The sequence below is a fragment of the Stigmatopora argus genome, chromosome 11 (assembly GCF_051989625.1).
Source record: "Stigmatopora argus isolate UIUO_Sarg chromosome 11, RoL_Sarg_1.0, whole genome shotgun sequence".
Lineage (NCBI taxonomy): Eukaryota > Metazoa > Chordata > Actinopteri > Syngnathiformes > Syngnathidae > Stigmatopora > Stigmatopora argus.
In genome coordinates this window covers 4,039,454-4,052,544 of record NC_135397.1, presented here as the reverse complement: position 1 = coordinate 4,052,544, position 13,091 = coordinate 4,039,454, and the positions used below count along the sequence as shown (strand labels likewise).

Sequence of the window (13,091 nt, the reverse complement as noted above, 5' to 3'; positions counted from 1 at the left end):
TCTCCGTTACACGTCGTCTATTCTCTCCACAAATCGAATAAATTGTCTACAAAACTCCAAATGTTTGTGTCACTCAAAGCTTCCCACAAATTGAAGCCACATCGTTTCATCTCAAGAGCTTTTAATCATACATAGAAATTTAGTTTGACAGTACCATTCATTGAGAATGCTTTTAGCAGTATGTATATTTAGTGTATAGAACACAATGTCTTGTTTGTTTATACTTTTTTTCCCCCCCCATTATCTGATAAGCGTTGAGAAACACACCAGAGAAGAGCAAAGAGTACGTGACTAATAACACCTCAGACTACATCAGTTAACACCTTAAAAGGTGACATTTATCTGTGGTTTTTATGTGCATCCTCCGATGGGACTCCCACATATTTACGTTGTGACTGGAGAATGGCTGCGTGAACAAAAATACCGGTGACACATTCGGCGTTGAACGGGTTTTTGACAAAGACCCCGGGGCGGTCTCTCGTGACAACTCTCAGTCGGGCTTGCTAAATGTGAGGGGGGGGACAATAGCGCCGAACAGAAGAAAGAGAGATCAGGTGTGGGGGGTGGGCACGAATGCGATGGCGCAAAAAATCTCGATCGCCTCCTCAGAAACGGCCGTACATCCATCAGCTGACCCGAACATCCATTAATCGCAAAACGAAACAACGAGGAAAAAGCCGCCGTGAAGCTCCGTGCCGTTTGTGCTATCTGAAAAGCGCCACAACAACAATTCCAACCAGCTAGCGTTCCGAAGCAAAGAAAAGACAAAACGTGTACACGACAGGAGGGCAGAACACAAATGATTGGCCTACGATTCCCAGAAGCGACAATTTTTCTGTACATCCATTCCGTTTAAGAGCGAATAGGGAACGCTGGCGCGTGGCTTTTGGCGGGCGCCGATCTGCGTCGCTTCTCTCCTCTTTAAAACTTAGTAAGCTGCTTCTGAGCGCTTTCTCCCAGAGCTTGTTAATGATGGAAGCTGCTGCGGTTTTGGCGTCGTAGCATTCGGCGGGCGCCCTCGCGCGCCCAGACACGGAGACGTTGTGTCGTGTGTGTGTGCGCGTGCGAGCGGCGTTAAGGCTGTGAGGGAGGAGGCTGCGCTCCGGCGGCTTGCTGCGACATGGCCGCCGGGGAGGACATGGACTGGACCATGGGCTGAGCGGGCGGGGGCAGCGGAGGCTGAGCCTGCAGGGCCCCTGAGTGTGTGTTGGGGGACGGCGGGGGCGTCGGACGTTTGAATTTGTCGGGGCTGGTGCTTCTCCTTGGCGAGGGCCTCTGTCGGAGAGCCATGAAAAAAAACATTATTTTAAGTTGTGCTAGTTTTATACCCATGTATTTAAAGAAAAAAAAAAACTTAAATCCAATGTTTGTATAATAATAGCACTCTTGTTGCATATTTAAATGGTTTGGCTGGTGAGGAAATGACTTCACCAAAGAAGAAAGAGTTAGTTTGAAACAAAAAGAATCCCCAAAAATGTAGTCCAGATGGGGCAGCCATCTTTTGACTCACCGCTACAGAGTGGGAGGTGCTTCCGTGGACGTGCAGCGCGGGGGTGTTGTAGTGAGAGATGGCGGCTCTGGACAGAGTGGCCGGTGGGGTGAAGCCGACGGCGTGGCTGCCGTACGAGAGACCTGCGGTTGGAGGAAATACGTGTCCAATGGTTTTATACATCAAATCCTGCGGTGAACACCAGGGGTTTAGTTTTACAATTTACAAATTGCAAGGGTGGAAAGCATAGAAAATACTACTTAAGACGGAAGCCTCTGCGCAACATTGTATTTGTATTAGTGTTGCTTTCAAGACCGTTAGCCAGGTCTGATATTTGATGTGCTAGGAAACTCCTGACAGATACGTTCGACTTTAATTGCCGAGAAATCAAATATTTATACTTCTTTCTTCCGGTCCAAAGATGAGTTCAAACATCAAACTGTAGGTCAGCAAGACTTGATTAAATAATGATATAGTAATCATAAACTCTGATGTTACGTAAGTGACTTTATGATGTTAATTTGGAAGTGTTATTGCCAGTTGTTGTTTTTGTACTTCCAATGAAGTGCTTTCTCCTTGACAACATGTTACTCATTCAATGCCCTCTGACCGCGTAGACAGTGGCCATGTCAGCAGGCACATACCTGGGGATATGGGGCGGCTGGAACTAGGGGAGGGGGAGTACGGGATGGGGCTGGACACCGTCCTTGCTCTCAGGCCCTGTGCGGACATCTCGTTGAAGTACCTGATAAAGCAATACATAACAAAAATGGGTGTTAGTGTGTAACAGAAGACCTTCCATATTGATTCTCTGTATAAGGGCGAGGTTTTATGGGGGAAAACATACTGTTACATAATAGAACAATTTTGTTATTAATGCTAATGAGTCAAAAATGATATCAAGTTAATGGAATGGTAAACACTCATTGAGCAACAAATGTTATTTACAAATGTGTTGTTGATCAGTATTAGTTTATATGTTATATATCTATTTGGGACTCAAAATCTGTCCATTTTTGTACCGATAACCCCGACTGTGGTTACTCGGGGGAAACGGATATTCTGGGATCGTTATACCAGCTTGGCATGTGGCCTCCAAACGCTAGCGGTTGGTCTCACCAACTTAATTTGTACCGTGGACTGCATTCAAAACACTCATTTGGGCACGTACCGCTCGTCGTCCATCTCCAAGCTGGACTCGCTCTCTGACAACTGTCTGCACAGTGCCTCCCGACGCTCCATCTCCCTCTGCAGCTTTCTCTGTAGCCTGACGTTCTCCTCCCTCATATGTCGCTCCTCCTCGATGTACTGGGCACGCTTCTCTGTGTCTGCGTTGGCAAAAACAACACTAATTATGACAGGGCACACTCATCGAGAGAAAATTAAGAGTGGGTCCCCTAATAGTAAAGCCAACTAAAATTTCAATTTCTGTCAGTAGTTCTTTCTACTTAAGGTTAGGCTAAGCACTCCCCCAAGTGGCCAACAACAAGAACCACAACAAGATTCATGTTAATCACACATCTTTCATTAAACTTGACTATTTACTTAAAAACTCAAACAGTCATCAGAATGACAGGTGTTGTATAGACATAAGGGATGGATTTGGTGATTTTTAGGCAGTTGTCCTCATTTGATCAAGCTATCGTTTACAGCACGAGCCAGGATGGCGACTCTTAGTTTCGTGATAGTTTGGCGTGACGGGTTGCAAAGACCACTTACGCTGCAGCTCGGTGGTTCGCAGGCTTTTCTTAAGCCTTTCCACCTCGTTCTTCAGAAAACGGATATGCCGCATCATGTTCTCGGGGGAGTCAATTTCCATAGAGACGTCCCGCGGGGAAGGAGGGGCTGACACGGGCTGGTCCAGCTTCTCCTGTAAGATCCTGGTGAATAAAATGTTAGATGTTGCATTAATATTTATTTATTTTTCGCATTTCAACATACAGGCACGCACCTTTTCTCCGCCTCCAGTTTGTCCATTCGCTTCCACAGTCTGTTGACGAGGGCTTCTTGTTCTTGCTCTAATGTGTTTTCGAGGTCGATCTTCTCACGCCTCAACTGGAGGAGTGAGGGGGGGAAAAAAACGAAAACATTTAGAAAGGTGTATGGCGCATTCAAGGTCCAAGTCCTGATAACTTTTTCTGTGTGATTAAATGAGTCCACACCCATAAAAAAACCAACCAAGCCTATTAAACATTTGCCAACTAGTTACATTTATTCAAGCATTCGCCACAAGATGAAGTAACAAGGAGAACTGATCGGCATCACGGAAAAGCTGTGTCATAAGTTTTCTAATACGATTTGTTCTTAATGTCAGTCTTAATGTGGAATCATTCTGCCTCTCAGTTTCGTCTCACGGAACTGACGACTGTGGCTGAATATGGTTTTGAGAGTTGTGTGCTGTAATGGTCATCTGCTATAAACGACGTGTGGCGTCACTCACATTACTGGGAAAAAGTCCATTGTGGGTGTTTGTGGAAATGTCTCTGAGGTATCAAAGCAAAAAAGTCAATTATAGAGTCTGTTATGTGGCCGATAAAAACAATAACAATCACATTGTGGACTAGCAATATTGTTATTTTCAACGCTCTTGTTCTGTTTTGTTATTTTCTTCTATTAAAAAAGTAAACATGATTTTTAATTTATCCGGCGTGAAAAAAAAATCCATCTTGCAAACAGATTTGTTCTTTCGAGAAAACAATTGTGTAACACGAGCTTTTCCAGTTACTTCAACTTTTGTTTTTGGGAAGTTAGCAGATTACGAAAGCTTCCCCCAGAAACAAGAGTCATGAGTGATGGGGGAAAAAAATAATTGACCTGATAAAATAAACTCTGAGGTGCAAATTTAATCTGGAAATGATTCACAGACATTGTGTTCGGGAAACCCCCTAACTGCAAATACAAACAACACTGAATGCTTAACTCCACCCACAAGCTAAGTACCTGCTCCAAAGTCAATTGCTTGGAGATGGTCTCATTCTCCATCTTTTTGATCTTCTTCATCAGCTTATTGACTTGGAACTCCTGCTCTTGCTCCAGGTGCTGCTCCAGTTCGGCCTTCTCGTGCTGCAGCTGAGAAGAAAAAATAAATAAAAATGGAACGTCAGAGAAGCGGGTGAGCAGAGGAACACAAAGGGTCGAAGGACAATGAGCAATCACTCTTCAACTATTTGAAAACGAGAGAGTAAAAGATTACCACATTCCCTAAATGGGTAACAAAACAAGATGGAGTTGATTATGCAAAATGGCTGATGTGGCAACCATGGTAACCAGTCACCACATTTGGCAGAAAAACCAGACAACCAAGGATGACAGATTATATGAACAATTACTCATCACTAGGAAAACCGCACAAGTATTTATGGAAAACGATGGGCGAGGCGACTCAGAATGTCTGAGTGTGGCAGAGAAATGACAGAAGACAGCGTTCTACCAAATAACCGACAGATGGGAGGACAGTCACCGGAGAGTTTTTGAGAATCCGTAATGTCATTGTGAGCCCATTAACAAAACTTTAAATACAGCTGATAATACGCAAGCTGTTTTGAGCCTGCCGTTATAAACTAAGATGACCCAGACAACCGATATCTTGGTTCAAGTGACACAGTTTTGAAAACAAACCTGCAGCTCTAGTACGGCCAAGTCGTTGCTTCTATTTGGTTGCGATTGTTTCCTGATGACAACTAAGGAAATATAATTGTGACCTATTGGATCGTAACGCGGTCAGCATTAAGCTGCATAGGTTGAAAGTGGATCTGCACAGTGGTGCAGTGGGCACAATGGTGCTCAAAATGGCTGCCGCTTGGTTTTGGCAAAAAGCCCAAGCCCAATGTCAGAATGACAGCGTCTAAAACTGACGACAACCATCATGCGGGGTTGTGTGTGCACAATCTGCATCATTGGCCTCAAACAATAGTCTTTCACGGTAACTCCACAACACATCGGAGGACACCTGCCAATATCAGATGGGTTGGAATTTAAAAACAATCTGGCCCTGTGAAATAAAGTTGCTTGTAATACATTTAACCCTTATTATGCAGTCATTATCTGTAGCGTTTTACCTTGTCCCATATGAAATAGCATCAAAGCGGTTTAGAATTTCAGAAAGTGAACAGGGAAAGGACTTCTGTCGAAGCGAGTCAACATTAGACTTTGCATTTTTGGAAAAACATTCTCTTGCTGTTAAAAAAGGGGGCAAAAAGCTCACCGTTCTAAACGTAAAAGGGACGATGAGTAACCAATATGGCCAAATTATGAATATACATGTCTTGTAGGATTGCGCACTAAACTAAATATTGGATGAAGGCAGTTCAAAAAATAAAGTTTAGCACGGCCTTTTGAACGGACATGTCAAGACGGATTCTTAATTATAACAAACTTCAGCACCAGCTACATGCAATTCAATTATGCAAATACTCACTTGCATGAGTTTCCTGGAGAGCTCATTGGTGAGAAACTCTTCCTCTTTTTCATAGTTGACAGCCAGGGTCTCCTTCTCTTTCTGGAGGGCTTGGATCTTCTTAAACAAGGTGTTGCTGATGAACTCTTCCTCTTGTTCTGCTCGGGCTTGCTGCCGGACACAACCACACCGAATGTTTAGTTCATAAAGACTGAATTTACATTGCCAATGCCATATTTCATCATTTTTGTTTCAACCCATCTGTGAATACAAGCAATGCTAAACATTCAGGGTCTACTGTTGGCAAGGTTCTGCTATTTGTGGCTGGTCTTATTCCCTTAGCAAATAGCCAAGGTTGACTGATATTCGATGGCCTCAAGGTCTCTTTGATAGGCTACACCTGATCTCTGCGCGTATGTTGCACTGCACTTGCAAATATCCTACGGTATGCACATCACATCTTGGTTCACATTTAGACTGATTCAAGATAAGACACACGTTCATTTCTCTTAACACTTGCCATGATATATTCCAACCCCTTGAGGGCAAAAAGAAATTTGGAAATGTACTAATGAAACACCACACAAGCAGAGAGAACTGCAAAACCAATGAGTCAGATATGGAAAAATCACCCGTCAAACAAGCAGTCCCAAACCAGTCAAAGTGGTTGCTTTTGTAGGGTGGAGTCGGTCGGTTAAGGGAATGGTGGCCAAAAATGTAAATGGCAAGATGGTGATTCACTAGAGTTTTTCCACTGGCATCCAAAACGGAAACAGAATTTCCCCTAATGGTCCCTGAGTTATTGCAGTAATGGGAGGCTCGTACAGGAGAGAGGCGGCTAACATTTCAGCATGTTGATACACAGCACAGCAGGGAAATTAATGACCATACGATTAAATGTGAGCACCAAGACTCAGGAGACACCCAAGCTGAACCTTACCACGGGCAGGAGAGAGGCGACTGAGCCGAAACATGAGCCTCACTCTCGGCTTAGCTGGGCCAAGTTTGGCCTCTACACAGCCTGCCCAGGCATGGCATCAGTTACCCACTTCACCAATGCAGCATGTACTTGACTTTTTAGGCTTATCTATTGATATTGCAACGGCTTCTTCCGTTTGACGGTTGACTTTATGATTCCATAGTGGCACAATGCCAGCATTTTGCACGTCTGTTTTGACAATATTACCATATTGACCTCAAAATACTTGGGGACTTCAGACACTTCCCATTGTTTCCACACAAAAATATTGCATAATCATGACCACACTTGTCACTTTGTATTGCACAAGAAAAGCAGCATTTGCACAATTGTTATATCAAAATTACTGCACTAATCTTTTGTGTATACTGTTGAACATTAATGCACAAATGGTCATTGCTAAATGGCTGTCTGTACTTTTTGCTATGATGTCTGGCTTGTTGGTCAAAACACTACTGAAGGTTAATTCAATGTGATGATAACATACTGAGCCAATAAAAATGAGTTTGCTAGTTTATACAACTGATTCAACAACAAAAAGTCGATTCTAATTTCCGATCGCTATTTTAATGTATTTCGGTTTTGATGAGTTATATTTGGACCACTGGTATCGTTTTCTCCAGATTTGCCTGATAACGCTGTTTCATGTGAAAGAAATACTTTATGATCATAAGCCCCCTTGCCCTGTGACTTATTGAGCTATCAAAGCCTGTTTGCATACCTTAGCCATCGGGTTAAGGTTAGCAGAGATTAGCTGATGGGGGAAAATAAAGCAAGAAAACAAAGGCAAAGTGGCTGCCTGTAGCCGGCCAAGCCACCGTAGACGTTAGCACGCACGCTATGTTAGCCTAGCAACATGGCCAATTGGCTAACGCACGATGAGGATAAAAACATACAAACGCACGTGACACGCATTACACTTGGAATCTCTTAATTTAGGATGCAATAAAATATCAGTGCACAAGGGTAAAAATGACAAAAAGGCAACGCCACTGCATGACTGTCATGTAAGATCGTCCGCGAGCTAAGCGGCTAATGCTACTCACAATAGTGACGCTAGCTTTGCGCAGGTCCCGATTCTCCTCCTGCAGGGCTTTGCACTTGAGTTTGAACGTCTCCAGCTCGATTTTCAGAACTTTGTTCTCCTGCTGCAGCGAGGCCAACCGGTTGGTGAGCTCCTCCAGACGAAACTGAGAGATCACGATGCTCGGCTTGCCCGAGTTAGAGGGGCAGGTCGACATCGGGGTGGCCGAGCTGCTGCCCGCGCCGTCGGTGTCACTCTCGCTCGCGCTGTCCGCCATGTCGACTGTGGGGAGAGGAGGAGAGCAGAGGAGAGGCGAGGAGAAGAAGACGCTTGGATTCTGCCCCTACGCCTGTCACCTTGCTGGGGTGCCGACAGCGCCCTCACGTGGTAGTCTCCGGAAGCGCGGCGAGTCCAGTTAAACTCCCTGACTTCATCGCGTCATAAAGGCAACATTTGTAATATTTATGTAAAACTGATAAGAAAAGATTACAAAATGGGATCAAACAGGGCAAAATAAGACTTTAAAATAACAGAGGCTCGAGCCATGTGGCCATAAGACATGAGTGTTAATATAAATAAAATAGTATATATAATGTATGGTAGATTAAAAAAACATACCTGGTAGGCTATTTGAACACTTTAAATTAACTGCAAGTATAAGTGTGAGCCTTTCTGAGGTCCAAATATTGTTTTTTAAACATTCTGTAGGAATCTTGTTCTGTGAAGTGAGTTCATGTCAATATATCACCACATAAGGACAAAAACAGACCACAAGGGAAAGTGTATTGCAAAACAATGCATTTTTATTTTTGTCTTTTTTTTTAGGCAGATTTTTTTTTTCTTGAAAGACATCAGAAACATTTGCGGTGTCCTCGCTGCTGCTATCGCCTCTAAAAGACCTCAGATAACCAAAGTGCTAGAATTATTATTACATTTCAATGGCTTCACTCTGTTAGTAAGAATTGAACATCAAAAAATCCATTCGGGTGAAAACACATATGAAAGAAAATCTACATATAGTTCAGCCAGAGCAAAGGATCATCGAGCCCCTGATAGACTTTGAGCGGAGTAAGGAGACGTGAGCCAACTCCACCAGAAAAGAAAAAAAAAAGTCACATAATTTTAATGTCCACAGCCTTGGCGTCAGCATACCGATATTGAACACTTAATCTAATGAAAACCAACACATAAATAATGAAAACAGTTCTAATGGGACACTGCTTAAACAAGTTATCCTGTCTAAATACCACACAGCGTCAAGTCAAACCAATTTTTGGGATGCTTAAATAACGACTTGTGCTGGCCATCCTGTTTTTTGAATGTTATTTTTAGCTACTGTCAAAATAATCTCTGGATGCGAGTGGAGTTTCAAATGAATAAATGCCCCCCGTTTTCTTGTCATTTGATAGCACAAAGCATTTGTGAGACGACACAGTCTAAACAGTGTACGGACTTACACCTTATAGCCAATGAGTCACGATGATATACGGTTACAGTGTTGTACAGCAAGCCAGCCTACGAGCGCATACAGTACATTCCAGATTATTCTGCTCTCAAACTGCCCCTCCACTTTAACACACACACACACACACACACACACTCGCAAAATTCTAAACGCTTCAACGCTGTCATTGTACATTTTAAAATATAAAACAATTGACAAACATCGGGTCATACATGTACACAGATAAAAGGGCTTTTTTTAATACAGTGCTTTTGCAAATTTGTAAAAATTGTACTTAAAATAATGTGAACAGCATGCGTGAAAATACTCTTGAAAGGCTGCGGGATTAAATCCCACTTTGCGATTGACCCAACACTGATTTTCTGGAAACGTCCTCAAGTTAAAATCAAACCAGTCTGTGTACAAACGTTATACCTGCTCTACTAAGTCTCCTATATTCTATATTTTTTTATTTGTATTTTTTTATTTTTTTTTTACAAGAACCTGTGTTACACGCAAATCTTTGAAAAGTGGAATTGCTTCATTGGATTACCAAAGCACTTGAAAGGTTCCCACGCTCCACTATAACCCAAGCCCACCCGACCCGTAGCATATTACGTATTAAGAATTGTACACATTCTGACTCTATATACAGAAAAAAGTTTTTTTTTTCTTTAAAAAAGGAAGAAAAAAGTCCCCAAACGGTGAACATCCTGGAAAACAGTGCGTTGAAGAAGAAAAAAACGATAAGGCCAGTGTTAAACGTGTTGAAATTGGCTGACGTACCATGAGATTGCTGTGGTGTTGTATTGTGTCTTCTTCATATTTCCTTTGGTCAACAGTTACGCCTACAAATGTGGATGTGATTGAAAGAGGCCCCTCCCCCCTGAAAGCCCTAGCAACACGCATGTAGGGATTCCATCAGCAGTTTTCGCACCCAAAAAACAGGAAGCGGAATCCTGGCGGTGGGTCCCCGCGTCTGAGCGCTTGGCCCCTGAGGCCCTTTGATTGACAGGAGTGAGGGGATTTCATCAAAGCTGATGCCTTGTCGGCTCAAAAAGGGGGTTTGGACACTTCATCACGTGAAGCTTGAATTGGATGCTTCCTGGACTCAAGTGGAAAAACCTCAGCCCTCAAATAGCCCCTGTTCCCAGAACGTGGAATATCATTCCATATGGCTGTAACACACAAAGCATAACATTCCAATCAGTCCTTTTACAACCAAATAATGTATTGTGGTTTTTTCTTTTCTTTGTGGGTTTTCTCCGGGTACTCCGCTTTCCTTCCACAAACCCAAAAACACGTGACCGGACGTTTGGTTGCCGGATGTTTGGTCGCCGGATGTTTGGTCGCCGGATGTTTGGTCGCCCGGACGTTTGGTCGCCCGGGTGAATATAATTTTGAGAGCTGGTTTCAACTGTAGATATTTAGATATTAAACTCTCTCTCATGAATATAATTTTGAGAGCTGGTTTCAACAGTAAGCTCTCTGTCATGTTGTCAAACGTCCGGGCGACCAAACGACCGGCGACCAAACGTCTGGCGACCAAACGTCTGGCGACCAAACATCCGGCGACCAAACGTCCGAGTACCCCCAAAACATGCACGGTAGACTTGTTGAACACTAAATTGTCCTTTCCAGAGCACGGGATGAATAAAAGTTAATCTAATCTAATCTAATATTAAAAAGTTATGGATCTGTCTGAGACTTGTTAATTCATTTTGAATACTCTGACAAGATTTATTCATTATGTAGTGTCTGAAAACTTGTGAAAGTGGGACTTTAAGACATCTAAGTTCTGTTTTACATTTAGAAAATTTAGCTAAATATATCCACTTGATTTGTTTTATTAACTAGACGGTAAATTGAGATTTTAAAAAATTGCAGTCCTGAACAGCAGTTCCTGTTACAGCATCATGGTATCACCTGCTGTTCTGTGGGTGTGTTTGACTTAACATTGACTATATAATTTCTCTTCAGTACAGAAGGAACCGTGCGTCGATTACGCGGCATATGGACGAACAGAGGGGCTTAACAGTGAGGCCGGTGGGATAACAGTGGCTTTTTGGAAGTGACACGCCGCTTCGAGGCAGGGATTTGGTGGACAAAACAAATAGAGGCGCAGGAGTTAAATATTGCCCATCAGCGCTTCGTCACCAACGCCCATTGAGACTGACACAAAAAACTCCCTTTAAAAAAAATGCTGCCAAAGAAAGAGCAGACTCAGACATCACTAAGCCGTTGGCACAGACAAGAGCAAATATGTTTACTTTGCCTTTTGGGGGAAAACATGCTTTCTCTTGTTGACTCTGACTTTAGTAGACACTGTGTCAGATGATCACAGGTTGTGTCAGAACATGAACAAACACCTCCTTTCAAATAGCTATTCCTGATTCAATTCACCAAAATTGAATAAAAACAATATACAGAATCCATTTTTTTCTGTCACATCATACCAAATTGCAGTAAAAAGTTAGATTTAAGAAAATACTAATTTTAAATTTCAATGAATGCAATAAACTTGGGTGTAAATAAAAATATATCAGGGAAGGACAGTTAAAAAAAATTGTAACACCGCACACTCTTAGCAGTTATGTAAACTCAATTCGGAGAGGGTATTTTAGTTAATTTGAATAAGTGGTATATATTTTATACAGTCTAATCTGTGACTAAAATAGTTTTATGTGCATAAATAGTGAGAAATATGATGCATCTGTACCTGGTAGAGAGAACAAACAACCTTCCGTTCCTATGAGTGAAACTTTTTATCTCCAGGTTTCCTTTCGTCCGTCCGCCTGCTATTCCTCGACGCTCCTTCTTTCTGCAAAACGCAAGCAGAGACGGGAATCAAACTAGGAATTTTTAACCACTAAACTCTAACCCCAAAGAGAAAATCAACACCAATCCAACCCAAGTGATCTGAAACCATCCAATGTTAGTCACGTACATTTAGAAGCCAACACCTGGATTGAGGAACAAAGTGAAGTTAAGAAGAGTAAAAAATAAAAGAAAGCATCGTTAAAACACACCCACATCACTCCACACTCAAAAACCACTGAAACCACCAAAGCACCGACATCTCCATTTAGAATGGGTGCATGCCATCAAGACTTTTCCCCAAAATGCGTATCTCTTCAAACCTCAGATTTGCCCTGCTGCGGGATGGGACTTTTCTGAAGGTGCCCGTGGGACCTGAGGTTGTCCGTGGAGCTATAGAGCCGTCGGATTACCTTTCGGATGACCTGCTCCGTGTGTCAACAACAACAAAAAAAGAATAAAACTGATGCTTTCACACGTGGCTTCTCTTCGTGGAACTGAATGAATCGAGAAAGGGAAATGTGGACATTACTTTTCTACTGACGAGGTTACCGTCTTGATCCAAGTAATGTTCCTCGGTCACGGAGTCGCCCGATATGTTTTTGGCTTCCTCGCCCTGTGAATGTTCTATGATTTAACGTCATTAGACAGATGATAGCAAACGGGCCATATCCACAGCAAAAGGACAAAGAGAGCACCACACCAGTGTGATAAGATAGAAAATTCCTCTCAATTTTTTTTATTTCAAATCACAGCAATTTTTAAAGCAGTGTTTCCCAACCTTTTCTTGAGCTGCGGCACACTTTGCATTGAAAAAATCTCAAAATCGTTTAATTTAAAACTATGTCGTTCATAATAACAATAGTCATTCTGATCCAAGTTTTATCGGCAGGAATCACATAATTTTTCACACTGACCTAATGTCTGCGGACCCTGAAAAAC

The 13,091-nt window shown here is 42.5% G+C and overlaps 2 protein-coding genes across 2 annotated transcripts in view; both read right to left on the bottom strand.

Moving 5' to 3' along the window:
- Positions 1-104: 104 nt before the first annotated feature.
- Positions 105-8,246, bottom strand: LOC144084585 (coiled-coil domain-containing protein 6-like). The gene is made up of 9 exons (XM_077613164.1): positions 7,911-8,246; positions 5,907-6,056; positions 4,430-4,558; positions 3,441-3,544; positions 3,209-3,369; positions 2,661-2,817; positions 2,134-2,234; positions 1,511-1,632; positions 105-1,275 (listed from the first exon to the last, which is right to left on the bottom strand). Exons 1-9 carry the CDS (start codon positions 8,163-8,165, stop codon positions 1,075-1,077), a joined length of 1,380 nt encoding a protein of 459 aa, XP_077469290.1. The 5' UTR covers positions 8,166-8,246; the 3' UTR covers positions 105-1,074.
- A 423-nt stretch (positions 8,247-8,669) lies between these two features.
- LOC144084621 (ankyrin-3-like) overlaps positions 8,670-13,091 on the bottom strand; it is a 62,147-nt gene continuing 57,725 nt past the window's right edge. Inside the window, exons 43-46 of the mRNA XM_077613219.1 lie at positions 12,682-12,765; positions 12,473-12,574; positions 12,052-12,153; positions 8,670-10,510 (exon numbers count right to left, since the gene is read on the bottom strand). Of these exons, the coding sequence (XP_077469345.1) occupies positions 12,082-12,153; positions 12,473-12,574; positions 12,682-12,765 (258 nt within the window). The 3' untranslated portion in view covers positions 8,670-10,510; positions 12,052-12,081. The remainder of the gene's footprint in view (positions 10,511-12,051; positions 12,154-12,472; positions 12,575-12,681; positions 12,766-13,091) is intronic.